General features: G+C 35.2%; 1 protein-coding gene across 4 annotated transcripts in view; it reads right to left on the bottom strand.

The window, feature by feature from the left end:
• The window catches only part of LOC113112784 (sorbin and SH3 domain-containing protein 1-like), a 46,925-nt gene extending 20,499 nt beyond the window's left edge, over positions 1–26,426 (bottom strand). For all 4 annotated transcript variants that reach the window (XM_026278631.1, XM_026278632.1, XM_026278633.1 and 1 more), the window contains exons 1-12: positions 26,324–26,426; positions 13,227–13,269; positions 12,192–12,278; positions 11,961–12,077; positions 8,096–8,211; positions 5,157–5,304; positions 4,397–4,545; positions 4,223–4,283; positions 3,995–4,069; positions 2,638–2,667; positions 2,460–2,556; positions 1,112–1,226 (exon numbers count right to left, since the gene is read on the bottom strand). In XM_026278631.1, the coding sequence (XP_026134416.1) occupies positions 1,112–1,226; positions 2,460–2,556; positions 2,638–2,667; positions 3,995–4,069; positions 4,223–4,283; positions 4,397–4,545; positions 5,157–5,304; positions 8,096–8,211; positions 11,961–12,077; positions 12,192–12,222 (939 nt within the window). In that variant the 5' untranslated portion in view covers positions 12,223–12,278; positions 13,227–13,269; positions 26,324–26,426. The remainder of the gene's footprint in view (positions 1–1,111; positions 1,227–2,459; positions 2,557–2,637; positions 2,668–3,994; positions 4,070–4,222; positions 4,284–4,396; positions 4,546–5,156; positions 5,305–8,095; positions 8,212–11,960; positions 12,078–12,191; positions 12,279–13,226; positions 13,270–26,323) is intronic.
• Positions 26,427–26,994: the final 568 nt, after the last annotated feature.

Raw genomic sequence — 26,994 nt, 5'->3', positions numbered from 1 at the left:
AGAGAGAGAAAGAGAGAGAGGAAGATTCAGAATATGAATGGGATATACAGTGAGACTGAATGATGATGTTACATGAATTATCTCTTAATGTCATGATCTTAGACGGTAAGAAAGGCTCCAGGCTGAGAGAGTGGAGGAAACATGATTGGATTTGTTTCCGGCTTGATGACTTATAATTCAAGAACATCTGGTTGATCTCAGCAGTCGAAGGAACAGGAAATAGGAAATAAATATCTCATAAAAGGCAAAGTCCTGATAAGGAAAGGGATCCATTAGAGCAAGAGAGAATAAGGGCAATAAGGGGAATAAACACATATTCAGAAATATTAAATAAATAATTGTATTCTTCTGCTATGAATATCATTATTTTTGCATTGATGATTGTAAAATAAATATTTTCTCTACTTAAAAAAATATTTGTAATACAATAATATTGCTAAATTTAACATTACACTATCGTTCAAAAGTTTTTTTTTACATTTTATTATTATTCAGCAAATACATATTCAATTGATCGATAGTGACATTTATGATGTTACAAAAGATTTCTATTGAAACCTTTACACCTTTTAAAGGAAAAAGGATCATGTCAAGCATCATGTGACACTGAAGACAAGAGTAATGTCAATGCAGGAATAAATTCTCTTTAAAAACCTATTACAGCGGTATGTCATCAGAAAGACATTATGTAATAGTAGCAGCTCCCAGAATGACTCATGCTAACAAGATTGAATCATTGAAAGATGGCCAGACTGCAGGCACATACAAGCCCCTGCAAGAGCCTCTATTCTTAACTGAGTCTGGACACTACATTGATGATCTTTTCATAGCTGAGTAAAGGGTCCTCCTACTTCCTAATGTTACTGTAAGACACTGTGTGTGCATCAACACACAAGATATATATGCTACAGTATGTATCACAACATGAAAAGGATGGCCAGAACAAGTCACCAACCGAGATCACTTAAGACTACCAAGACGTACAGCTGCGAGTGTGCTGTCGTTGTTTAGTGAAACAAGCAGTATACAGCTCTTGCAGCTTCAAAAGGCATGCACAGGTCTGCACAACCATCACCAGTAAACAAACATGCATGTGTTAAGAGCTTCATACCGGTCTCTCCAGCTTCAGCACTGAAGACTTTCCTGGCTCGTACTCAAATATGCTCTTGGGCTCGGCGCGGTACTTCCTGGTGTCTACTTTCTTGTCAGGGGGCTCCCACTCATTTCTGCAGGGATGCATGGGGGGAGAGATGGAGTGATAAAGCAAGGGAGGTGGAGAGACGCCATGGCAACGAGCAAGGGCAAGTTTTGGCTACACGTTTCCATACATGCAGTTTATGTTTTAAAAACACATCATACATCTCTTATATACGAGCACTGCAGTTCTTTACAATACATCTCAGATCTTTCAGACTTTAGTTATGTACTAGGAACCATGAACTAACAATCAATAAAAAATGTTTAACAATTTATTAATCTGCATTGAGAACTGTTCATTTATATAAATACATTTAAATGGATTATACAAATTTATACAAATATTGAACCAATAATATAGTATAACATAAGTATAGCAACAGTTTATTTAAAGGTATATAAATATGTGCTACTGTTTATACTATTAATTCATGTTTGTACATAATAAACTTAACTTTAAGAAGAAATTAGAAGAAATAAACATTAACCTGGAAAATAAAAAATTTAAATGCACAGTTTAATGTAAGTTCACTATGCCTAATTAGTGTTAATGAATAGAACCATTTTGTAAGTTTTCTCCAAATGACATTACCATTACAATAATTCAAGTGAAAATTTTTAAAATATCCATAATATAATAATTATTTAACATTATAGTGCACTGCCATTCAAAAGTTTGGGATCAGCATCTATCCTTTTTTATTTTGATCAATTTAATCCATTAAAGACAGTAATAAAAGTACAAAATAATAAATGCTGTTATTTCTGACTTTCTATTCATCCTGAAATCCTGAAAAAGTATCAGGTTTTGTTTTTAATTTAAGTGAAAATCCAAATGTAAAAAATAAAACATTTCAGAAGTTTCCCAGTTTTAATTTAGATTTTGAATTCATATATTTAAATTTATGTATAAAACCAAAAGTAATCTACGAAGATTCAAGTTAAAGACACTTTATGTTAATTACTTTTCAACCAGCGGAAACTGATGACTGAAAGAAAGGGGTGTCTATTATGAATTTAAACAGCAAAAAGCAACATCTCCTAAGCCAACACATGCTTGTTAAGGCAGCATGACAAATGCTTAAATACAATGCTGCACATATTAAGAGTTTGTGAAGAAATGATATCATCTCTATGTTGAGCAACGCTAGCAGGGTGCAAGAATTCACACCATAATACAGAAGTTTCAGGACATCCGTCAATAAATGTGCTAGAATCTCTCACATAAACCATTATATTTGTTTCAATGTGTCATGGCTCACCTCTGAGGTTTTAGGGAAGATGTGTGAGTTGGCACAGGCAGCTGTCCTCTGGAGCTCCCCATTTCTACAGCACTCTTGGAACGAGGGACTGCCCGCACTGAAACACAGCTTTCCATTAAACAAGAATGCATAGTGTAGTTTATATTTTCTCTCACAGGATTAAAACAAAAACACGTACCATCCTCACCAGCATATGACGGCCTTTCATCTGAAAGAGTCGGAAAATACTTATTAGGCACAAATAAAAAATTAATACTGAGCGATGGAGCAATACAGCTGAAATAATACAACTTACAATATATTATATTTATTTCACATTCAAATGTATTCCAAATGTCTCTTATTGTGTTTCTACTTAGTATAGCCTGTGCTCTAAACATCTAATATATACTAGGTGAAAATTACAGGGATAAGTGTGACATATATAGCAGTCGATTATAAACTAAATGGCAGCTCCAAAACAAGGCCGCTTTATTCCCACAGACTGATCCAACCAGTGGATGGCACTATAACCACAGCAGTGTGTTTTTCTGATGCTGGAATATTCCATTAGCTGGGAAGTTACAGTACAAATAAGCCATTTTCACCGCAATCCACTGAAAGGAGGCATTAAGATGATGATTTTTAACAGATACTTGAGACCAGCATTGGAATGGCTTTGCTAACTGTGTATTCTAAAGAATAAACCCATTAGGTGTGTTGTGACTGCTTTAATAATTCAGCAGAATGGTTCTCTAAAAGCACAGCCACAAAACACATCACAGATGTATGAAAGCTCTTATAATGGAGGTAATCAATCTACGAGTTTTAAATACATGATGATATGGTTTTCTCAGTGTGTTGAAAATAGCTCTATTTCCACAGCTCACCTTGAGTGCTATGATGCCTCTTTAGGACGATCAATTTGTTGACACTGTGTGCATATAAATCAGCATCTATTGCAGGTTGAGATTTGTGAAAGAATGGACATAGGATGGAGCCAAGCACGTGGCGCATTTAACATCTTATTAGGGGTCAGAGAGGATGCACTAAATTGATCAAGTGACAGTGAAGATATTTATTAAGTTAAAATAAGTCAAATAAATGCTGTTTTTTTTATTAATTTCTACACCTGAGAAGGCAATAATATCCACAATAATATTAAGCAGTACAACTGTTTTCAACAGTTTCTTGAGCAGCAAATCAGCATATTGGAATGATTTCTGAGGATCATGTGACACTTAAGACTGAAGTAATGGCTACATTACATTTTAAAATATATTTAAATAGAAAATGGTTATTGGTAATTATAATAATATTTCACAATATTATTGTTTTTACTGTATTTTTGTACTGAACATTACAAAAAAAATTAAAATCTTATCCAAACTTTCAAAACGGCAGTGTATTTCCTTTTTATTTTGGTTTTCATGAACTGTATATAAAATTACCCTGATATATATACACAGAAATAAATCTGTTGCTAAATGACAGACAGAAAAGAGTGACATGGATGAATGTTAATAAATATCAGATTATAACTATTACTAAGGTACCTCTGGTTTTCAGTGGCCTGTCATTGCTTTCTGGAAATATGTAGGTGGGACGATATGGATTTTCTTCGACAGGCTCTGAGTAAGGTGAGTGAAAGACAAAACACACTGACAAAGATGAATACACACATAGATACATGACTGAACTGTGACCTGGACATATTCGGATATGGACACAAAAAGATGAAATAAAAGTGTTGATCAAATGTGATTCCTAAGGTGCATCTTTACCTGAGACTTTGTGAATCTGTTTGAACATGTTTCTGTACCAGTCCTTTGACAGCTCTGTGTTCTAAAAGAGAAAATTGTACAGATGGTGTTTTATTTATATATGAATCTGGATATAGTTATGTCGTCAAACTCTGCACAGGTGTGTCTTGAGAACTAGAAATGGCAGTTTGTTACCCGAACTGGGACTCTGGGAGCTGGGACAGCTGAATGTTCAGACAGTCTCCTTCTCTTTCCTTCCATGTCTGCAGGAGTCTCAGAGGAAGATTTATTCTGGCTGACGGTAGGGCTCCGATTAGTGCCTCTGCCCTGCTCCGCCATAGCTTCTGAAACACACACTCAGATCATAAACGTCCAGAACACAAGATAAAATACACACTGGCCTGGTACTTTCAGCTGATATTTATCTAGGACAAAATCTTTAAAAGGATCACTTAACCTGTTAGCCCGCACCCCCCATAATGGGACTCACAGCTGAAAGTGCTTTACCAAACTTATAATTGTAACAGTTTCCTACTTCAGTGTGTTTAAAAAATAATTTTTGTGTTTTTGGAAAGAAGACACTTTGGGCTTTACTTTTTATCAACCAGATTTGATAATGCTCAAAAATATTAAAAGTTATAGACACTGAAGTGCCTTGAATTTTTTTTTTTTTACCACACTTAAATATTTAATGTTTAAACGAATTAATCATGGCTACAGCCCTATTTGAATGGCAACTTTTTTTCCTAAGAAGGACAGACATATTTGCATTTGACAGATGTACTTTGTGATTTTAATCCTTTCGGAATCAAACATGTTTCCCTTTAACTCAAATATAACATTGAAAACTAATCACAAGGGAAAGAACATTCAATATTGTTTCTCATATATCATGAAAGCATTTAGCACTTTTAACTTTTAACCCCACCTGAAGAACTGAGAGGCTGTTATTTACCTCTGCTGTGCTTCAGCAAGACGATTGTTTGGTGGATGCTGCTGGTGGGGGGATATGAAGAGGACACTTTGGCTGATGAGGTAACAGCACTCGGTTGATCAAGGCAGGATGTGAGCAGAGACTGACCATCACTTACAGGTGAGTCCACCTGAGGAGAACACAAAAGCAGACACTCTAGTGTCACATACAGACAACTTTGAGTTTCCCAGGATTCCATATGGAGGAAATTTGCTTCACTAAACTTCTCTTTCAAACAAATGATTGGTGCAAATATTCTTCTGCAATGCTGCTGAAGACAATGACAAATAACATAGAATCGCACTTTTTGGTTAATTAATTGTCTTCTGTCTTGAGGAGGTCATCAACAGCAGGAGTACACAACTTTTATTAAGATTTATTTAATGCTTAGCCAGTAGTGTATTTATAATATTATAGTACGTATTTATATAATTTACATTCCCTTTCGAGTCGATTAACGCATATATGCGTTTTGAGTCATTTTCACCTGATAACCCCGAAAAGAACTTAAATTACACTCTCAGTTTTAATCGTACAGATAAGAGCAATACATCAATCGAATCTGTAAAGGGTCTAGTTTTTTTTGGATACAGACATAATAACAAAAAACCTTTGTGCACTTATAAAATAAAGATAACAAACAAGGTGCGCTGTCTACAGTCTTTGTCTCCGCTGATCGTCATGTACAAACATTTCATTAAAATGAACTGTAACTCCGTGAATACTCAACGAAGAGACATGAGAGAGATATCTATAGAAAGCCTGGAATGTCTACTTTTAAACTAAACAAGTGCTGCCGAAAACAAATATTCTGAGATAAAGTAATCCATATGAAAACAACGCAATGTCTGTTTTTCATATCTCCGCTCATTATATCTAATGTGACCACGCCCCCGCGCTGAACGCGCTATTCAGATTCAAACTGAAGCGCGCGGCTTGAATACGCCCACACAGAAGAAAAAGCAGCGAGACTATTCTTCAAGTTTTTATTTTATTTTACTGTTTGCTTCGCGATGAGAGGACTAAGACATAATTCACCCCAAAAAGATGTGATGTGGTTGAGGATTTGAGAAATGGATTTCCTCAGAAAAAAGAATGAAGCACTTTATTCAGCAGAGATCATAAACATGAGTAAGTCTCTTTTTATTTATTTGTACTAGTTTTCACATAACGTGTAAACATTTTACTAGTTAGACTTTTTCCAAATACTTTTTCCAAACTATAATTCCTGACTAAATTTATAATCAAGTGAAACATTATGAAGTTTCAATAACAATATACAATACTATACCATTCAAAAGCTTGATGTAAATAATATAAATGTGACAAATAGAGATAACTCTAACAAATGTAAAAACAATGCAGTTCTTTCGATTTATTCCCCCTAAAAAAACCTGAAAAATATTATCAGCTCTTTTCAACATTAATAATAATAATAATAATAATGATGATAATAAATGGGGTTTATTTGGTAGAAAATAAGATTGTTAAAAGGATTTCTGAAGGATTGTGTGACTAGAGAAAGGATGCCAAAAAATTTGAAAGTCAGCTTTGATTGTTCCTAATAAACTGTTTAACTGCTCCCCCAAGTGGATATCAAATTATGTTGTGGGATAATTAAATATATTCTTAATAAACTACAAACATAAAATTATATACTTTTATTTTGTTCTCTTTCTTGTTAGTCCTCCCTCACAGTGGCACAGTTGAATGAGAGGCTCATTATGCAGCTCATTATGCAGGCCTTTGTCTTCTCAGGTGTAAATCACAATGATATTCATGATAGTTGACGCCTACTCGCATATGACTTTTACCAACAAAAAGTGTTTTAGAAAATTTAAATCAATATATTGTTTTCTGTGAGTGAGTAAACAAGATGATTTTCACATCATTCAGAAAGAAAAATTCTAGGCTACAAGCTCCAGTTCTCAACTTTTCCGGCAACCAATTTTATGTATGTGTTTTATTGCCTTATTCAAGTGATTTAACATTTTTAGTTTTTCACTAACCATGCATAACATTTTTTTTCTCAAAAATACAATCATGTACATGCATGGGTTTCACATATTATTATAGCCCAGTTTGTGCTGATTACAGTGATATTAGACTTTACCCATTTAGATATTTATAATAAACTGAAAAAAGCACAAATGTCAGGGCATGACAAAACTTCTCAAGGCCCCAAAAATACCCTTAGACTCCAGAGGGTTAAATGACTAATATTAATATATTTTATATGTTCAGTTTAAATTTTAAAGGGATATAGTTCACCAATGTAAGTCAAAGTCAGCTGTTTGGTTACCAGCATTCTTCAAAGTATCTTATTTTTTGATCAACAGAAGAAGAAAAATCATACAGAACAGCATGAAGGTGAGCAAATGATAACCATATTTTAAATTTTAGGTGAAATATCCCTTTAATTTATTTGTAAGTTTTATTCATATAAGTAATAAAAACATTCAACATTTTCAGTTTTCTACATTTTTAATGTAATATTTTTTTTTTCAGAGTTATTTCCAATAACAATTTTATTATTAAAACAGTAAAGTTTTTAGTAAACAATAACAACACTTGCTTAAACAAATTATTAATAGTCAGAAATTGCATTCATTTTTCATGTAACTTCTCCACTAATTCCCTAATGTAACTTCAGGAATACATAATTGAATACTTTGGATCTATACCATTATAGATGATAATGCATTTAAAAAAAAATACTAGAAATGTCATCTCTCTTCTAAAATATTGACAGGATTCAGTCACTAAACTCATTTAAATTATTTTAAGATTAAGGAGTTCATCAATGTCTCCAGAGATCTTGGGATCAAGCAGTTTAATTAGCATTCATTTCAATCTCTGGCATTTTTGCAAGAAAGCAAAGCATTGCTAAAAAGGAACGAGGTTCAGACATGGTGACTCACCTTTCTTGGTGTCTCATTGACTGGAGTTGAATTTAAATCAGCTCCAGTGTTGTTTACACTTCTCTCAGTAAGACTTGTTTCTATGGGATCTCCATTGACCGCACCAAGCCATCCACCTGTAACAAATCCAAACAGTTTGGATTCTTAAAGGATCAGAAAATCTCCAAGGAACTTTATAAAACCTAAAAAGGCATGAACATGAAATAAAGCTGCCTCTACTTGGCAGTGAACCTATTTGTTTTCAGCGCTAACCACAATTTATGCCACAAAAAAAATCCTTAAATCTCCAATAAATGAATCACCAGCCAGAATCTGTCAGAACTGAACCCCACAGAAAGTCTTCATCCACATAGAAGCTAATTTACTGAGAAAAAAAAAAGATTCTCTGAACTTTGACAGAAGAACAAGGAGACCATTGAACCCACTGTAAGAAGTGTTTATTCCAATGGCCTTTTTATTCAGGCATAACAACAATTGTGAAATGTGAAACCATCCACGCTGAAGGTTCCCGTTTCCACAGCTCAACGTGGGTGTGAACAAAAGATGTCTTTGAAGATCCCCTGCAAATATGAACGTTCACTAAAAGTTGTCCAAGCAGAATCAGAATGAGTTTTATTTGCTTTATAAGGAATTCGTTGTGTTTTCTTGTTCTTGGTAAAAACCTACATACATACACATATGACACTGATAACAGAAAATAAGTAAGACTAAGGAAAATAATAATAATAATAATAATGTGGTATACATCTGGAACAGAATATTTATGTACAGAGTTGTACATTATTTACTGTATATACAGCCATAAAAATAAAAAATATGTGCATGTACATAAAACTTGAGAGAGAGGCAATAATTACTGATTAAGAAATGAATTACAGAAGACAAGTTGTATTTTTTTTGTAAGCTGGAGATGGCATGGGGGGGGGGGGCTGTGTTCATGCCTAGATGTTCTAGTGCACAGAGATCTGTAACATTTATCTGTGGGGAGAGTGCAAACAGGTTGTGGCCCCGAGTGAGAGGAGTTTGTGATGATGTTACCTGCCCCTTTCTTCACTCTGGAGTTGTATAGAAAAACTTGATGTTGTAACAGAATCTATGGATTCTTTCTTTTCTTTAGATACGGTGGCTCCTTTATGTTTAAAGAATATCAACGAAAAAAGTCTGACGCCATGGCATAATGAGCACATTTACAACAGGGAAAATGGAGAGCAGATGGAAAAAAACTAAATTAAAAGTATTTCGTATTGCATGTAAGGAAAGTACTTCTACTTATAGAAAACCAAAAAAAAAATGCTAGATCTGCTTACTTTTCATCTCTTTTAGAAGAAAACAAAAACAACCCCAGGCATTTAATCAATACAGTAGCTAAAATAACAAAAAAATAAAGAATCAACAGGTGCAGAAATTTCCTAGCAGCACAGAAGTAATGACTTTATCAACTTCTTTACTTCCAAGATCGATACTATTAGAGATAAAATTCTAACCATGCAGCCGTCAGCTATAGTATCACATCAGACAGTGGAATAGATGCCCCAAGGAACAATTCCACTCATTCTCTGATATAGAAGAGGAAGCATTCTATAAACTTGTCAAATCATTAAAACCAACAACATGTATGTTGGACCCTTTTCCAGCTAAGATACTAAAAGAGGTGCTTTCAGAAGTCATATATCCTCTTCTGGATATTATTAATTCATCAATGCCATTAGGGATATGTCCCAAAATTCTTAAAACTGGCTGTTATTAAGACTCTCATTAAAAAAAAAAACATACCTTGATCGTAGATAATTAGTTAATTACAGAATGATCTCAAATCTCCCTTTTCTTTAAAAAAAAAAAATATTAGAAAAGGCAGTATCTCTCAGCTTTGTTCCTTCTTAGAGAGAAATGGTATCTGTAAGGGATATCCAGTCAGGATTTAGACCGTATCATAGTACTGAGACTGCTCTCATTAGGGTTACAAATGACCTGCTCTTATCATCTGATCGTGGTTGTATTTCTCTATTAGTGTTACTGGATCTTAGTGCTGTGTTTGACACTATCGACCACAACATTCTTTTGAGTGGACTACAAATTTAGGTTGGCATTAGTGGAATCGCATTGCCATGGTTCAAATCTTACTTATCGGACCGTCATCAATTTACAACAGTGGATGAAGAGGTATCATATCAATCACAAGTACAGTGTGGAATACCACAAGGCTCAGCAGTAGGACCAAGGCTTTTCATGGCTTACATGTTTCCCTTGGGAAACATCATCAGAAAACATGGTGTTATGATGATGATACTAAGCTGTATATTTCTTCGCGGCCTGATGAAACATACCATTTTGCAGAATGCACACTTGATGTATAAAAAAAATGGATGACTAGCAATTTCCTACTGGTAAATTCTGAAAAACCTTCAAATGTAATAATCCATAACACTGTCTAACAACTGATATCTGCTCTGTCAGTTCTTCATCATCAGTTAGAAACCTAGGTGTGCTGTTTGACACCAGTCTTTCCTTTGAGAACCATGTTTCTAGCATTTGTAAAACCGCATTTTTCCATCTTAAAAATGTATCTAATTTATGATCTATGTTCTCAGTGTCAAATGCAGTAAAGTTAATTAATGAGTTCATGACCTCAATGTTAGACTATAGTAATGATTTATTGGGTGGTTGCTCTGCGCACTTAGTAAACAAATTCTAGCTGGTACAAAATGCAGCAGCTTGCGTTTTTACTAGAACCAGGAAGATATCTCAGATATCTCAGACCTTAGATGATGCAGAAACAACCTGAAACAATATACAGAACTACCAAATTTTGCAACAAGTTTGATTGCATCATTTAATAATTGCTGTTAATAGTGTTCATTGTCTGTTTGACTAAGTTGAATTTCTGCCATATGCACATAAACTGACAGTCACCACTGATAAGCTACTACTAAATATTGTAGAAACTTCATTTTCTATAATTCTAATCCATTAAAAGATAATTAGGCTGCATTAAATAAGTCAACCGGAACCGGGAACACTTCCCATAACACCCAATACTCGTTAAATTGTAAGAAGAATGGCCTCTACACTAATATTAGTCTATTTCATTCTTGTTCCAAGGTCACCATAGCCACTCAGATCCAGTCCGCTTCCAGACAAGATGGTCACCATAGCCACCGAGGTCCAGTCCATACCCAGACCAGATGGTGAATCAGCACCTAGATGACCTCTACAGCCTTGAATGTCAGCAGAGACCACGTCAACTAGATGAGCCCCAGAGACAGATCCCCTGCAAATACCTCGCCAACTAGACGGCCATTGGGACAAGACCGTGGGAACCCGACAAGTCCTCTGCAGAATTTGACCTGTGTTGCAGCCTAGAATTAAACCACACCTTGCTGGTTTTGTCTAGCCAGAGGAGAACTGCCCTCCAACTGAGCCTGGTTTCTCCTAAGGTTTTTTCTCCATTTCTGTTGCCGATGGAGTTTTGGTTCTTTGCCACTTGCACCTTTGACTTGCTTAGTTCAGGGATGCAAACTCATCATGGGTAAAAAAGGTGACAAAACATACAAATCTGTACAAATCTAATTTACTGTGTAATTCAGCAAGTAAACACAACAAATCCATTGACTGTCAAAATAACATAACATGGACCTTTTCATTAATAGGAACATTGGAAACTCAGGAAAGCACAGTTCCTGTAAACAAAGATCTTTCCAGTTAATGGGAGTACAGAAAAAAATAAAAGCACATTTAGTGAACAATATCTGCATACATATCATAAGTAACATTATGACAGCACACAACAATTAGCCTGGCGCTGTTCTGCTTTGTGCAATATTTACAGAGCACTCTCCTATTGACAAATCCTGCATTTCCAACTTACTTTTGGCAGTGTTCTTGGTTAGCTCTTGGCTTGTGCCGTCCTCATCATCGATATGCACTAGTGTGGCCCTCAAAGTAACAGCACCCATTCCCTTGCAAACACGGGTAGGGTCCAGCTCTGCAAAAACATAGAGCAAAGAAATTATTTCAAAGAACTAAATAAAGTTTTATATTACTCATTTGATGCTACTCATAATGTTAGTCCCCCAAATACTACAAATGTTGCTCTTACCAGTGGGCATGAGATCAGGGGAACTCTTCATGATCCTCAAAGGTGTTACTCGCACAGCAGATACAGTGCGCCGACAGGGTGGACATGCTACAAGACACATACATCCATAAATGAGATGTGGACAACCAAAAAAGAAACTAAGTAGAGCTACTATAATTGCATTTATCATTGTTTTTAACCTCCTCATGGCCTAATGGTTAGAGAGGAAGTCATGGCCTAATGGTTAGAGAGTTGGACTCGCAATCGAAAGGTTGTAAGTTCGAGTCGCCGGGCCAGCAGGAATTGTGGGTGGGGGGGATTGCATGTACAGTTCTCTCTCCACCTTCAATACCACGACTGAGGTGCCCTTGAGCAAGGCATCGAACCCCCAACTGTTCCCCGGGCGCCGCAGCATAAATGGCTGCCCACTGCTCCGGGTGTGTGTTCACAGTGTGTGTGTGTGTGTGTGTTCACTGCTCTGTGTGTGTGCACTTCGGATGGGTTAAATGCAGATCACAAATTCTGAGTATGGGTCACCATACTTGGCTGAATGTCACATCACTCTGTGACATTTTGTGAGCCACTTGTTGAGAACCACTGAGCTAGTTTTATGGAGTTATTGTTAAGGCTTTTTAAGTTCTAGGAAGATTGTAATCACAGTGTTCTCTGATGGCTGGCACAAATATCAAGGAAAGATTGATGAACGGAAGGAAATAGGGGCCCTGGCAGTGAGAATACTGATTCAACAATGACTCAAGCCAGAGAGGAAGACAGAGAGAGTCTGTTTGTGATTGCTTACTCATGAGCCTCCTGTATCAAGACATTAGACTACTGTCTTTTATGCATTACTTAGTACGGTGTAACAGCTTCAATTGTGTAAAAAAGACTTAAACAATATCATACATTATCATATATTTCTGTTGTTTTATATATCTGTATTGCAATTGTTTTGTTTAGCATGTTTCATTCATGCCCATATAATTGTAACTAAAGGCCAGCCACGCTGGTGTAACCTCAAGAAACTAGATGGAGATACTGAAAATGTGGCACGCTTACCAGGGGCTGCATCAAATTTCCCTGTGCCCTCTGCTGGAGAGCCCTGCAAATGAAAATGGGTGAAAGGAGAGATGAAAGGAGATGCTGAGACAGGGAACAGTGTTGGTCAGCAAGTCATCAGGAAAGAGAACATAGAGTATTGGGTGGTTGGCAATCAAGATTTCGGCAACTCAACAACAACACCTCAAATATATGTTCCTTAGCATGCTTTCACAATCGCAAAAAAGCTGGTGCAAAAAGTAGGGGTGGGTGGTTAACCAAAATCTTATTTCACAATTTGAAACGAGTTATCACAATATACCGTCCTAGTGCCCAGCCCTAGAAAAAGGATGAAAATTAAGCATTGAACACTAAAAAAAATAAAAAAAATAACCTGGCCAATTTTGTAAATTGCTTGCTTGACTTGCTTGGTATATTTAGGCCTGATTTCAATGGCTTTGAATATACAGTGGGTATTTTTTTGTTGTTGGATGTTATAAATTGCAAGTAATAAAGCTGGATAAAACAAACAATGTCCGTCTTCGTTTCAGCCTACAAAGCAACAAAATTTAATTACTTTAAAGGGGGTGATTATTTTCTATACCACTGTAAATATTTAAAATCTGAAAACAATCTGATTGGCTCGATTGTGAAATTCCGACCGGAATAACGTTACAAACAATCCTGCTAATATGATAAGCGTGAGGGAGCTGAGGCATGACGAGACTGACAATCCCTCTAAACTGATGTGTCATGGCTGTGGTTCACACTGAAACAAGATACAAAGTGACCTGTTACAGAACATTGGCTGAGTAAGAAAATCTGGGTCAATGAAAATTTATATGTTTCAGTTGCTCACAAAGGATATCCCTCTAGCACAAATGTTTCTGCCCTGTAACAAATTAGTAAGTTGCTTTGGTTAAAAGTGTCTGCCTAAACAAATAATGATTAGTATTTTAGATACTAATTACTATTTGCCAAACGAGAGCTTTCTTTAGACAAAGAAGATATTACACAGGTCCTGGATAATTGCATATATTCCTGTAACATTTCTAATGGATCAAAATGTAAATATTAGCCATCTGTATCTATCAGACGTATTCTGTCTCCCTGACTTAGCTTACAGTTACTGTCTATAGGAAATCAAAACCAGTTAATTAGCCAAATAATTTAAATTAGATAATTTAATAGAGCCCACATCTTAATGAAAATCTTATATATATAATCTTTCAGATGTTTACAGAAAAGGCTGTCAACACTGGATTTACCCACCTGAAAATGGATATCATCCTAAATTTGGAGTTGTTGAACAGTTACGTTATAGCCATTTGGTAATACAATAATACACAAATATTCTGTTTATATAGCATACTGAATTAGATAAGAGGGAATCATTTTCCACTATAAACTTAAAACAGATCCAACTATAACAGCTGCATGCATCAATCCATCAATAAAGAGTCACACGGTCTGAGTATCCTTAATACTCTGAATTGCTCCACATGATACCTTTGTGGAAGATATGCTATTAATCCTAAATTTTAGTTTCTAAATCCAAAACCATAATAGTCAATTATCATATGAAAAAGATTTATTTCTGCACATTAATCTTGTTAATATTATGCCGACTCACCTTACCTGTAAGGACCTTCACCTTCAGAGAACTTCAGCTGAGCTTAACCTGGTTTAAAGACCTAACAAGCACCCAAACATAGAGGGAGCCTTTTTAAATCTCCTTTTTTGTGGCCTGTCTTAAAAATCCTTACTATCATTTTCTGTTCTCTTCAAAGAACTGGAACTTAACAATGCTTTGCCTCTTTCAACTATGGACCTGTAAGCACCTGCCACCTGGAAATGTGGCACCTACTTAGCATGTCATGAACAAATTACAGCATCCTGCTATCCATCCACCTCTCCATCCCTGTCTGGCATGCCAAGCACCTCATGAGGCTATGTAAGACTAAATGTTTTTTAATCTGGATGTTTGTCGTACTAATAAGATATGAGCTGTTGACTGTTTGATTTGAGGAGTATCAGAATTGGGCAAGGGCCAAGTTGGACTAGCACATCTTTCTCACAGTAAACAATGATCTCAGTGGTCATATCTAGGTCAAAGGCATGAACACTGACAGTTTTGCCACTCTAGTGCATTAACAACATTGTGTTTGCTAGTTTCAGTCCAGCGCCGTTCGCATTTTCCCATCCAGCACCACGTCGTTTAATTGCATTTGCATTTGCACCCATTTGTGCACCCATGGGCATGCTGGTCTAAAAAGAGAGGTGTGTTTAGGCGCATTGCTGCCACATTGCTATTTTAAGGAGCTGAAAATAAACTGCGCCATAGACCAACTCAAACCTGGTCTAAAGTCTAAAGTCAATGGTGCAATATTTTTTTTGTTATTTAAAGAGCGCATTGGTAGAAAATGCGCCTCTTGGCGGGTCCACAGTGCATGTTGACTTTGCTTATTACACACAGGGATTCGCATCACAAAAACATGCCAAATATTAAAAACAAAAGGATTAAAGTGTAAAATATTATTGTGTAGGCTACATAAATATAAAAATGTAATGATGGATAGTCACTGCATGTATTAGGCTACCTATTTGCAATTCAGACTATTACTACTTATAATGATCAATGAAATTGGTGAATTAATTGAACAATCGTGCCAATACACACACACACATATATATATATATATATATATATATATATATATATATATATATATATATATATATATATATATATTAACTGACTTATCGCGCAGAGCTTTGGTGGATTCCTGCTTGTCCCATAGATGATCTGCTCGCACACTTTAACTTCACGCACGAGCAGATCGGTTTCTTCGCTTGAGAAGCGTTCAGATTTTCCGTCAACAAATTCCACTATTTAATAGTGATCTGTCCTGGCGCGAACGCATCTCACTCTTAAAGGGAATGGGAGATGACACCTTGATTGGTGTATTGAACGTTACGCCCATTACTCATTAAGAGAATAGGGACAATCCATTCCAAAAATGCGCCCCAGCGCACGGACCGTTTTTCCGTCGTTAAAATAGAAAAAGTGGATTTGGATACGCCCTGAGTGCACCTGCACCGTGCACTTTACACTTTACGTCTAGATCATGGAAATAGGGCCCTTAGTTTCAGAACCAAAACAGTGGCCCAAATCTTACTTAAGGCCAAGCTGTAACTCTCAGGTCCACAGCTTTGGCTCATGTAGCTATTGGTAAGAAAAGGGGTGTAATCCAGGGGCACTTAGTAGCTCAATAAACCAAATCAAGTCGTAACATTTCTGAACATTTTAGCTCACTGAAAGTCTAATACAAAAAGTGAAAAGGAACAAGTAATTTTATAATTTACAATGAAAAGCCATAATTTGACTTTTTTTGTTATCAGTTATGTACATTGGGATTTTATGTTACATCTTATCACCTGGCAACCACAGATAAAATAATCATGAAATAAAATACCTCATCCTGCTAACACACATTTAACACATGCTAACAAGCTTTTCTTCTAAATTGCAATAATGACATAGCATACTAGCTCTACTCACCCCATTTTTCATTCAGAATATTATCAATAATACACTGTAAACAGGTATTAGCTATTTGAAGTTTGTTTTATGTTGATGTTAAATGATATATTATTAAATATATATGTTTAACATTGCTTGCAAACGTAAAAAAAATCTAAATGCACATTTTTGTTTGGTGACTTCCCTCCCTTCCACTTGCTCATTTCTATGAGCAATGCCTCTGTTTTGTCAATGTCTAAAATGTCCTGTATATCAATAATGCTGCTGAACGCCTTTTAGGAACTTGGGAAACCCTGTGAAATACAGCCAATGGATTTTGATGGCAGAACTAATGATGTAATAAAATCTGTGAGAACTCTTCAACCAAAAGTTAATAAGTCACAGCATTAGATCCAAAGCACAGTTGAAGGTCATCATGTACTGGACATCCCTCACTGTTTTCCATTACATTATGCCAGGCTTATTACAATAATAAAGGGGGTGACACAAGGAAAAGTACCATAATAGTCCACCATAGAATCTCTGAGGATCGCTTCATTCTATTTCCATGACAGATTTTAAAGAGTCCAGCTTTATTACACAAAGGAGATCTACAAGGGGCCTGCAGGAACTGGAGCGAGGGGGTTGGCTCTTACATAACACAGTTTGACGTCTGCTTTGTCAACAAGGGGGGCAGAGAGAGAATAAAGCTCACCAGGATCACAGCAAACAGCTCCAAACATGGCTCGAGAGTAGCACTGTAGAAGAACAACCATGGGTTTTTAATTGAGAATAGCCTGTCCGTAACCATAAACATCTTCAGCAGATGTACTGGATGAAGGCCTAGACTGATATACTCTCAACACATTTTAACAACGGCATCATAAAAGGAAATGTATTCAACTGTGGTATTTGCCTCAGCCACCGTTCATACACACATCTTTTTACAGAGCATGACATCTATCTGAGAGAAACCTCTCAGCTATTTTCTGAAATAACAGGAACGATGGTGAACAACTCAAAAGGGAACTAATAACTCCAACAGAACAAATACAGGTGTAGATAATAATAATGTTGAATAGCCACTGAACTCAAAAGCTGAACCATCAAGCATAGCATTTCAAATAGGCCTGTACACAGAAAAGTAGTTTTGTGGTTTACTCCCATTTGTCATTTTCCCAGCATGCATGGAGATATGAATAATTATAGTTTACATCGATTCTGCTCCTATCAGTAACTTGCTCTCTTGCAACATTGAGAGTTTATTCCTCTATTAAGATGATTAGTTAGTTCATTAAGTGTTTGTATGTAATGAGTAATTAAATTTTTTTTATTTTTCAATAGTCTAAGATAACAAGGACATTACTCTCCATGATGTACATTAATTTAAAGAAAACACTTAACATTATTTAAAATGGAATAAACAAGGGGAACTTTGGATTCAGTTATTTTTAGGTTATCTTTAATCTTGAACATATGCAATCTATCAAAGTATATAATATACACTCACCGGCCACTTTATTAGGTATACCTGTTCAATTGCTTGGTAACACAAATTTCTAATCAGCCAATCACATGGCAGCAACTTGCATTTAGGCTATTAGGCATCTAGATGTGGTGAAGACGACTTGCTGAAGTTCAAACCGAGCATCAGAATGGGGAAGAAAGGGGATTTAACTGACTGAATGTGGGATGGTTGTTGGTGCCAGATGGGCTGGGCTGAGTATTTTAAAAACTGCTGATCCACTTGGATTTTCACAAACAAGCATCTCTAGGGTTTACAGAGAATTGTGCGAAAAAGAGAAAATATCCAGTGAACGGCAGTTGTGTGGACAAAAATGCCTTGTTGATGTCAGAGGTGAGAGGAGAATGGGCAGACTGGTTAGAGATGATAGAAAGGCAACAGTAACTCAAATTACCACTCGTTAAAACCAAGGTGTGAGGAATACCATCTCTGAACGTACAACATGTTGAACCCTGCAGAAGATGGGCTACAGTAGCAGAAGACCATACCATATCACAAAGCTCAAATCATCTCAGACTGGTTTCTTCAACATGACAATGAGTTCACTTTACTAGGGCTGCAACTGACGGTTATTTTGATAATCGATTAGTTGGCCTATTATTTTATTCAATTAATCCGATTTTTTTTAAAACACAATATTCTTTATTTTAATTTGATTGACATAAAACACACTATTCCGCATTCTGCCCAATGTCCTTCAAACAAATGTGCCGACTGAATGCTATGAAAACATACAGTGCTTAACAATTTATTAGACCACCTGACATAATGGAAAAAGCACATATTTAAAAAATTTAAACCTAAAGATGTTAGTCATTTATTGGGAAAATAACAATCCGAAACAACTAAATGGTATTTGTACACATAATAACAAAAAATGGCCTCCTTTTCCTTTGATAACAGCTCACAGCTTTGTACTTTTTGACTAATTGTGTATCTGAATAAAAAACATAAAGCACTTTTTTTCTTCCTTTCTTTCATAGATAACACTTATAATTATAGTATAGCAACAGAAATATCCTACTGTAACTAAAGACCTTAAGCATATTGGAGGACTAACCAATACAGAAAGCTAAAAATTACCAATTTGTAATTACCAATACTGATAGTAATGAGCAGCAGTGGCACAAACCTTACAAAATTGGTTAAAAACTTTACAGAAATGTGTTAATCACTGTAAGCTATATAGTGAATTTAATAATAATAATAAATAATAATAAAGTTAATTAAGACGAATAAAATCACATTAATGATCTGCAGGAGCATGCATCACGTGCACTTTAATCACAGTCAGTCTCCTCTTACTGTCAATTTCTTTATCCTGTAAAAGCGTCTGATATTTAAATTCAGACAATACACACTGCTGTGCCTTCTGTTTCTAGTACTCTTATAAATTACTTGACTTAAAAAAAAAATTTGAGGGCCATTTAAACACACACTATTTATTTATTTATATATATATCTTGATTTAAATTAAGCAACACACGTTGCAGAACCTTCAAAATAGCTACCAGGTAAGCAGATCTCTTCATATTGTTCCAGTTAAAAGTTACAAAATCTCTTGAAAGAACAAGTACACGACAAATTGATTATCATAACTGAAACGGGTAGTCTTCCACATTTAGAAAAATATTAGATTAAACATTTTCTATGAAAATATACTTCATTAATGCCTGATTATATACATTCATTAAAAAACGTTTATATAAACCCACCATTTTATGTCCTCACTAGTTAAAAATGTTTGTAAAAATGTTTATATTTCAAGGTTTAGTTCACCCAAAAATGAAAATTCTGTCATTAATTATTCACCTTCAAGTCATTCCAAACCCATAAGACCTCCGTTCATCTTCAGAAACAAAAATTAAGGAGCCTGATCTCATGAAAATGCATATAAATAGTACACCAAATAAAAATGAAATCTTATGGTATTGATACGCAAAAATTGACTTTGGTGTGTATATGCTAACCACCTGTTTGGCGTGCATAACACACAGTTTTCGCATGCATAAGATATGAAATATGTTGGCATGCATATCATACGCAGTTTTTGTGTACATATGATACGCATCAACCACACAACCCTAATCCAACCCATCGCATAGCCAATACACGCAAAAGTCAAATTTTGCATATCAATACCACGAGTTTTCATTCTTATTTGATGTACTTTTTATGTGCACTTTCATGAAATCGAGTTGAATTAAGATATTTTTGATAAAATCTGAAAGCTCTCTGACCCTCGAAAGACAGCAACACAACTGCAATGTTCCCAGATTCAGAAATGTAGAGAGGGCATCGGTAAAACAGTCCACGTAATAATAACAACATAATTTATTCAACAATTCTTCTCCCTGAGTTACCGTTTTCCACCATTTTGGAGAGTACCCTAAAATGTCATAAACGGTTGAACCACTGGTGTTACATGGACTATTTTACTGGTGTCCTTGCTATGTTTCTGGACCTGGGAACACTGCAGTTGTGTTGCTGTCTATGGAGGGTCAGAGCGCTGTCAGATTCCATCAAAAATATTGGAATTTGTGTTTTGCAGATAAATATAGGTCTTATGGGTTTGGAACTACATGAAGGTGAGTAATTAATGACAGAATTGTAATTTTTTGGTGAACTATCCATTTAAATATGATGATGTGTACAGTTTTCTGTGAGGGTTAGGGATCAGGTTAAGACATAGAAAATATCATAAACCTGACATAAAACAGTGGAAGCCTATGAGTATCCTCACTAATATAGTGAAACAAACCGGTGTATGTGAACACAGGTTTTGTTGCCACAGTGGTTAACCAGAAAAATTTTAAATGCCACGTCATGCTGAAAAGGCCTCCCCTGCTCTAACCCATAATGTGTGTCTCCATCCTGGGAGATGGTGGGTTGATATAAACGTTTTCAGCTTTTATATATATATATATATATATATATATATATATATATATATATATATATATATATATATATATATAAAATAATGTTTATTTAAATAACTCATTATACTGTATACATTTAAAAATAGTCTGTGTGATTAAATTATCATTACCCAAAAAATAGTTCTCTCTACCTCAACTGGCCTTAAATTGTTGCGGTAAGTGAGAATGGTGTTGCGGAAGATAAGGTGTCTTAGCATGTTTTGCTAACAACAGAAAAGCCATGATGATTTTGCCAATTCTTTTACTGTATGTATATAATCAGACATTAATGAAGTATATTTTCATAGAAAATGTTTAATCTAATATTTTTCTAAATGTGGAAAACTACCATTTTCAGTAATGATAATCAATTTGTCCTGAAAATGTTCTTACAAGAGACTTTGTAACTTTTAACTGGAACAATATGCAGAGATCTGCTTACCTGGTAGCTATTTTGAAGGTTCTGCCACGTGTGTTGCTTAATTTAAAATCAAAATCAAATCAATTTTGGAACAACCTGAATGTGAGTAAAGGCTTACAGAATTTTCATTTTTGGGTCTATCCTTTTAAGATCACAAACACCTCAACGGAAAAATAATCATTTATAATGTAATCATTTAAAACGTATTCTATGACTATAAAATCGTAATAAAAATATTTATTATAATGCTAGTAAAAGTAATCATAAACCAGTATAATTAATATAATACTAATAGTCTGTATTCTCTGTGATTAACAAATTTTGCTTAATCTTTGTAGCAACGTTTACAAAAATGTACAAACATTAAAAATTCCGCTCACAATCACCTGGCTTTATTACTAATTAAATATTTCCATACCACTACCGAGCATTGATAACACACTATTAGCACGGCTACTGAGAGCTATCCTCAGCCAGTAAAATGCCATCATGTCGATGTCATCTGAAATAGAGTGACATCTAAAATAACATCATAACATCATGGAATACAGAAGCCCATTATGTCTGACAGATTTTCTAGTGCACAGCTGTGTAAAGATGAGTCAAAGCCTCTGGGTCTGGCCCTCATGGGCCTCGGCATTTGCTGACCAGACAACAGGCAGTCACAGAGGGAGGGGCACGACAGCATTTACCACAGCACATGCCAGAAAAAAAGCCTTTGTGTGCAGCATGGATGTTCTAGAAGGACAGATGGGGCAATGATAATGAGTTTCACACTTGGGATTCAAAGCAGTGCATAACGGGGTGGCTTTTGATATCGAATGACTGACAAAGCTCGTAAGGCATGCAGGGACTTATTTTGTAGGCTATAAAAATAATGGACCAGACTGAGATCTGGAATACTGAATTTTGGATATTGAACAGCTCAGGATGTGATCCATTAGATTTAATGATATATAAGAGTATCCCTGACTTAAGAAATAATAATAAAAAAAGAAAAGAAAATAATGTTCCAAGTTCTGTGAAGTTAAGTTGTTTTTCATGAAAAAAATACTAACAAAAGATTATAAGAATTTATTAAAAAGAAATAAGGTTTTCTTTTTAATTAGAATTTTTTAAACAGTTGTGTCAAGTGGACATTTGGGATTTATACACCAAAACGAGTATTCAGGTTATTCTATGTGTGTGTGTGTGTGTGTGTGTGTGTGTGTGTGTGCGTGTGCGTGTGTGTGTATATATATATATATATATATATATATATATATATATATATATATAGTTTTTGAATAAATAAATGGATAGCACAAAATAAAAAAATGCCATATCACGGGGCTTTGAAATCATGTATATATACTAATCATATAACTATATTAGTTGCTCTGCGTTATAAACCCAGTGTATAACAGTGTACAATGCAAAAACAAAGCCAAAATCTGTAAAAATACGTCCCAAAGTGTTAATTTAAAGGAATTTTCTATATTGAATTTTCATAGGTGTTTTACCTATATTTTGAGTCACTTTGAATTATGTTGCGTTTTATGGTTGAAGGAAATGTCCATGCTCTTTATCTTAAAGGTATTGGTCATTTTCTGACAAGAAATGACCTGTTTTTCTATGGATTGTTTCCGTATTTAGCCCTGAAAATCTCACCAGCCAACAATTCGTCAAAATTATTCTAACCAACAGAGATTGTAGGCATCCCACTTGCAATGCACACAGAGACAACTGTTTCAGACCTCTCAGTTATGTGACTGGTGCCTGATAATTTTATCAGGGGATGTAGACTATTCAACCACACCTAAAAATGGCTATATGATAATCCAGACATTTCAAGTGCTTCCCTAATGATGGAGGACCCCAGATCTCAGTGTTGAGCAACAAAACCAGGCACAGCCTTTACAAAGCAAGCCAAGCTATACACATTCACACACACACTTGGACTTCACACTCTCTTGAAAGTTGAATAGTTCACAGTGATCTGAAAAAGACATTGTTTGAAGGTCCATCATGTTGAGTGTCCCAGCTATGTGTTACATGGCAAATACATTAAATGCATAACGTTTAAGCCCTGACATATCATCATCATGTACTGTCTAAATATGATCTGCCCTCAAACTATGAACTCTCATTGGGCAAACATCATCCAAACACTGACTTCGAGCCAGCTGGTCCACAATCTGTAAAAGCAGCAAGAGGTGAAAAGAAAAATCTGTCGGCACAACACAATCTGAAGCAGAGACGGTCTGTTCAACCTCTTGTTTGCATTAGCGTGCTGCTTTGTGCACACAGACCTTGAAATTTGTAGCGCTAACAAAACATACAGACTCGTGCTCACTTCAAGTGCCACTCAAAGCCACGCTGCAGTCAATTGGTAGAAGGAAAGTATGGGGTTAGATGAGGGTTGCTAAGCAACATGGTGTAACATTGAAATGGTCTGGATTGGAGTGGATGTGATGTATGATCTGTCAAGGCCGCCTCAATCATTGTCTGAGGCTGCAGGTAACCAAAAACATATTCATATTTGGACCAGCTGCATGATTACGAGCATGATATTGCTTTTGTACAACAGTTAAATAAACAATAAGTTAATATTACATACATTTTAGACACAATAATGCCAGTTACTTTGTGTATTTAGTGCATATCGTGTCCATATTCAGTAACTATTTCTTAATCAATTTTTCAATGACTTTTTTCATTCCTGAATGAAACGAGACTGAATGAATGAAACAACTTGTAACTTGCAGAAATGGACAGTTTTGTTTTTTTTACCTTAAACAGCATAAACACATTTCATTACACCAAATACACAAAATTATGTTATTTTTTAGCAACATAATATGACCCATTTTACTAATTTGACAAACTTGTGTAAAAACTTTTATACCATAATCCATGCTTACAGAGCTGTAAAAAATACTTAAAATCATAATGGCCTCTCTTTATGTAATAAATTTATGATCCTATAAAATCACCAATCTCAAACTTAATATTTTATCAAATCTTTCACAGGAAAACTCATTTAGACAGTGTTTTACCACCAATCCTTTTTTTTTTTTTTGGTGCCTGTTCACCACACTAGACAGTAATATGATCCTACAGAAAGCTTATAAAATATTAAGCAGCCATCACAAATTATTCATTATCTTTGTAAGGAGACGGCGAATAAAGACGCTAGCAGAAACTTCTCACAGATGTTGTAGTTTCTCACCTACTTCAGATTTTTATGTTGTTCACTTCCTCTTGAAATACTACATATCTCCTTTTCCAGAAAATAATGATAACATCCTGTAGGTCTGGCACAGTTGTTGAGCTGAACATCTTCACCAGGTGAGATTTTTAAGGTGTGAGATGTTCTTTCTTTTCTTTGCCATTGTACAATCCCCTTGTCAGTGTTCTTCGATTGCATTACAACTACATTATAATAATGAGGAACATAACAGAACTTATAGTTAGAACATTTTGCCTCGTGTTAATTGTTGTAGGAAAACCTGCTGATGAACAATGCAGTTTTTTTTATCATTTATAAATACTAAGCGGTAAGCAGTACAGAAACCTATTTCACTTTAGTCTCTAATGCCACTTAACTATTTTTAAAGAAGGAAAAGTATGTTATTGAGTTTATATACCTAGTTTTCAGATTGTTCTGGTTTACAACCAAATCTCTAAAAATAATTCCTATAAAGTAATTTAACCAGTTTAAATAATCTTATAAAAGAACAAGAATAACCCTTGATTTTAAAATGTAAGAATTCTAAATTTAGGAATATTGAGAATATTTAAGTCTTTCATTTAAATAATTAGAATTTCTTACTTCTTCCCAGGGATTTAGAATTTTGGTTAATCTATTGCCTTTGGGGTGGACAGTTTATTATGGGACCATGATAAAGCAAGTTGGTAGACCACTGGAGCTGTTAGACTTTATAAAAGTTCCACTAAACACCTTAAGATAAAAAAAAAAAGATAACGCAGAAACTGTTTAGAAACTGAATTAATTATTTTATATATTTAAATGTAGGGTTAAAGCCTCAAAAAACTATTATCTGTGCTCCATCACGAATCTACCAAAATCTGTCCCATTTCTGCATAGTTCATCTACCCTGCTACTGCTGCCGCATACACGCACTGCATTACAACATTCATCTTCGTGAATACAGGCAGTTATACCACTTAGATCTGGATATTTTTTTATGTGTACAATTTTTTTATTTTTTTATTTATTTTTCAAGCCATATGCAATGCGATGGTTAAGCTCGTGAAGATCGCTTCACTGTCCTGCTCCCTCCGCATATTCAGTCAATCCTATTCCTTATTTGGATATCAAGTGCAGCCGAAGTCAGATCTCCTTTCCTGCAGAATTCGAACCATCTCTATCCCATCTCATTTATCGGACAAATCATATTATGCTTTCAATAAGCAATGCCATTTATAGTTTCGCCATTTACATCCGTCAATATAGCCAACACTTTATCATAAAATAATAATATCACTAACTTTAGTGCTGAAGTAACTGAAACATTATAAGCCACGCTGCAGCACTTCTGCTCTGCACATTTTGTCTGCAATGGATGGCCGCTGCGGTTTATTATAATAAGCCTAGGCCAAATAATAGTGCCCAAACGAAGAAAACACGTGAACTTTCCGTTTCAGTTTGTTGTGAAATATCAATGAGATATTCAAATACTGGGAATCTGGCTGCGAATGAAGCATGCGTTAAGTAATACTCACCTTTCTAAGGAAGCAGTCCAGGTTTCCGTATTGATAACACTGCTTGCTGCACGCTGCACAATTCAGTGACGGTCACTGCACGCGCTCGCCCGAGCGTGGAGCCTCTCACGCTCTCATCACAATATCACTGGAGCGGGAGGAGAGGGGCGTTCCATAGAGGCACAGAAATTCAACAAAACGTATGTTTCAGCAAACAATAACAATAACAAATATACATTTTAATAATAGGCTACATATTACATTTAGTTAATAAATTCCTAGTTTATCACAATAAAAAAAAATAATATGCTAGTTTAGCTTACATGTTGGAAATATAATTTTTTAATATTTTGGGGTAATAATTCAGACTATTTTAATGTAGGTTATTAAAAATATTTAAGTCGTCTTACGCCCCCCTTGGAAGTTTGCTGAGGCCCTCTAGTGGTTCCAGAGCACTAAAGTTTATAGTTGAGGTTTAAAAAAAATGAAAGTAAATATAGATTTTTTTTAAAAGAACCAAAAGAAAATAAGTTTAATATAATTCATTATGATACGGATAAAAACATTCATAGTATTTGCTGAAAAAGTCATTTTTAAGATTGACATGCGATTTATTAAGCAAGAAGCAAATATATAGCTAACTGATTATTGAATCATTTTGCAAATGGAATTTTTAGCATATTATCTAAGCC

This window comes from Carassius auratus, chromosome 13 (genome assembly GCF_003368295.1).
Source record: "Carassius auratus strain Wakin chromosome 13, ASM336829v1, whole genome shotgun sequence".
NCBI classification, from domain to species: domain Eukaryota; kingdom Metazoa; phylum Chordata; class Actinopteri; order Cypriniformes; family Cyprinidae; genus Carassius; species Carassius auratus.
The sequence above is the reverse complement of the archived record's forward strand: the minus strand, read 5'-3'. Positions and strand labels throughout refer to the sequence as shown.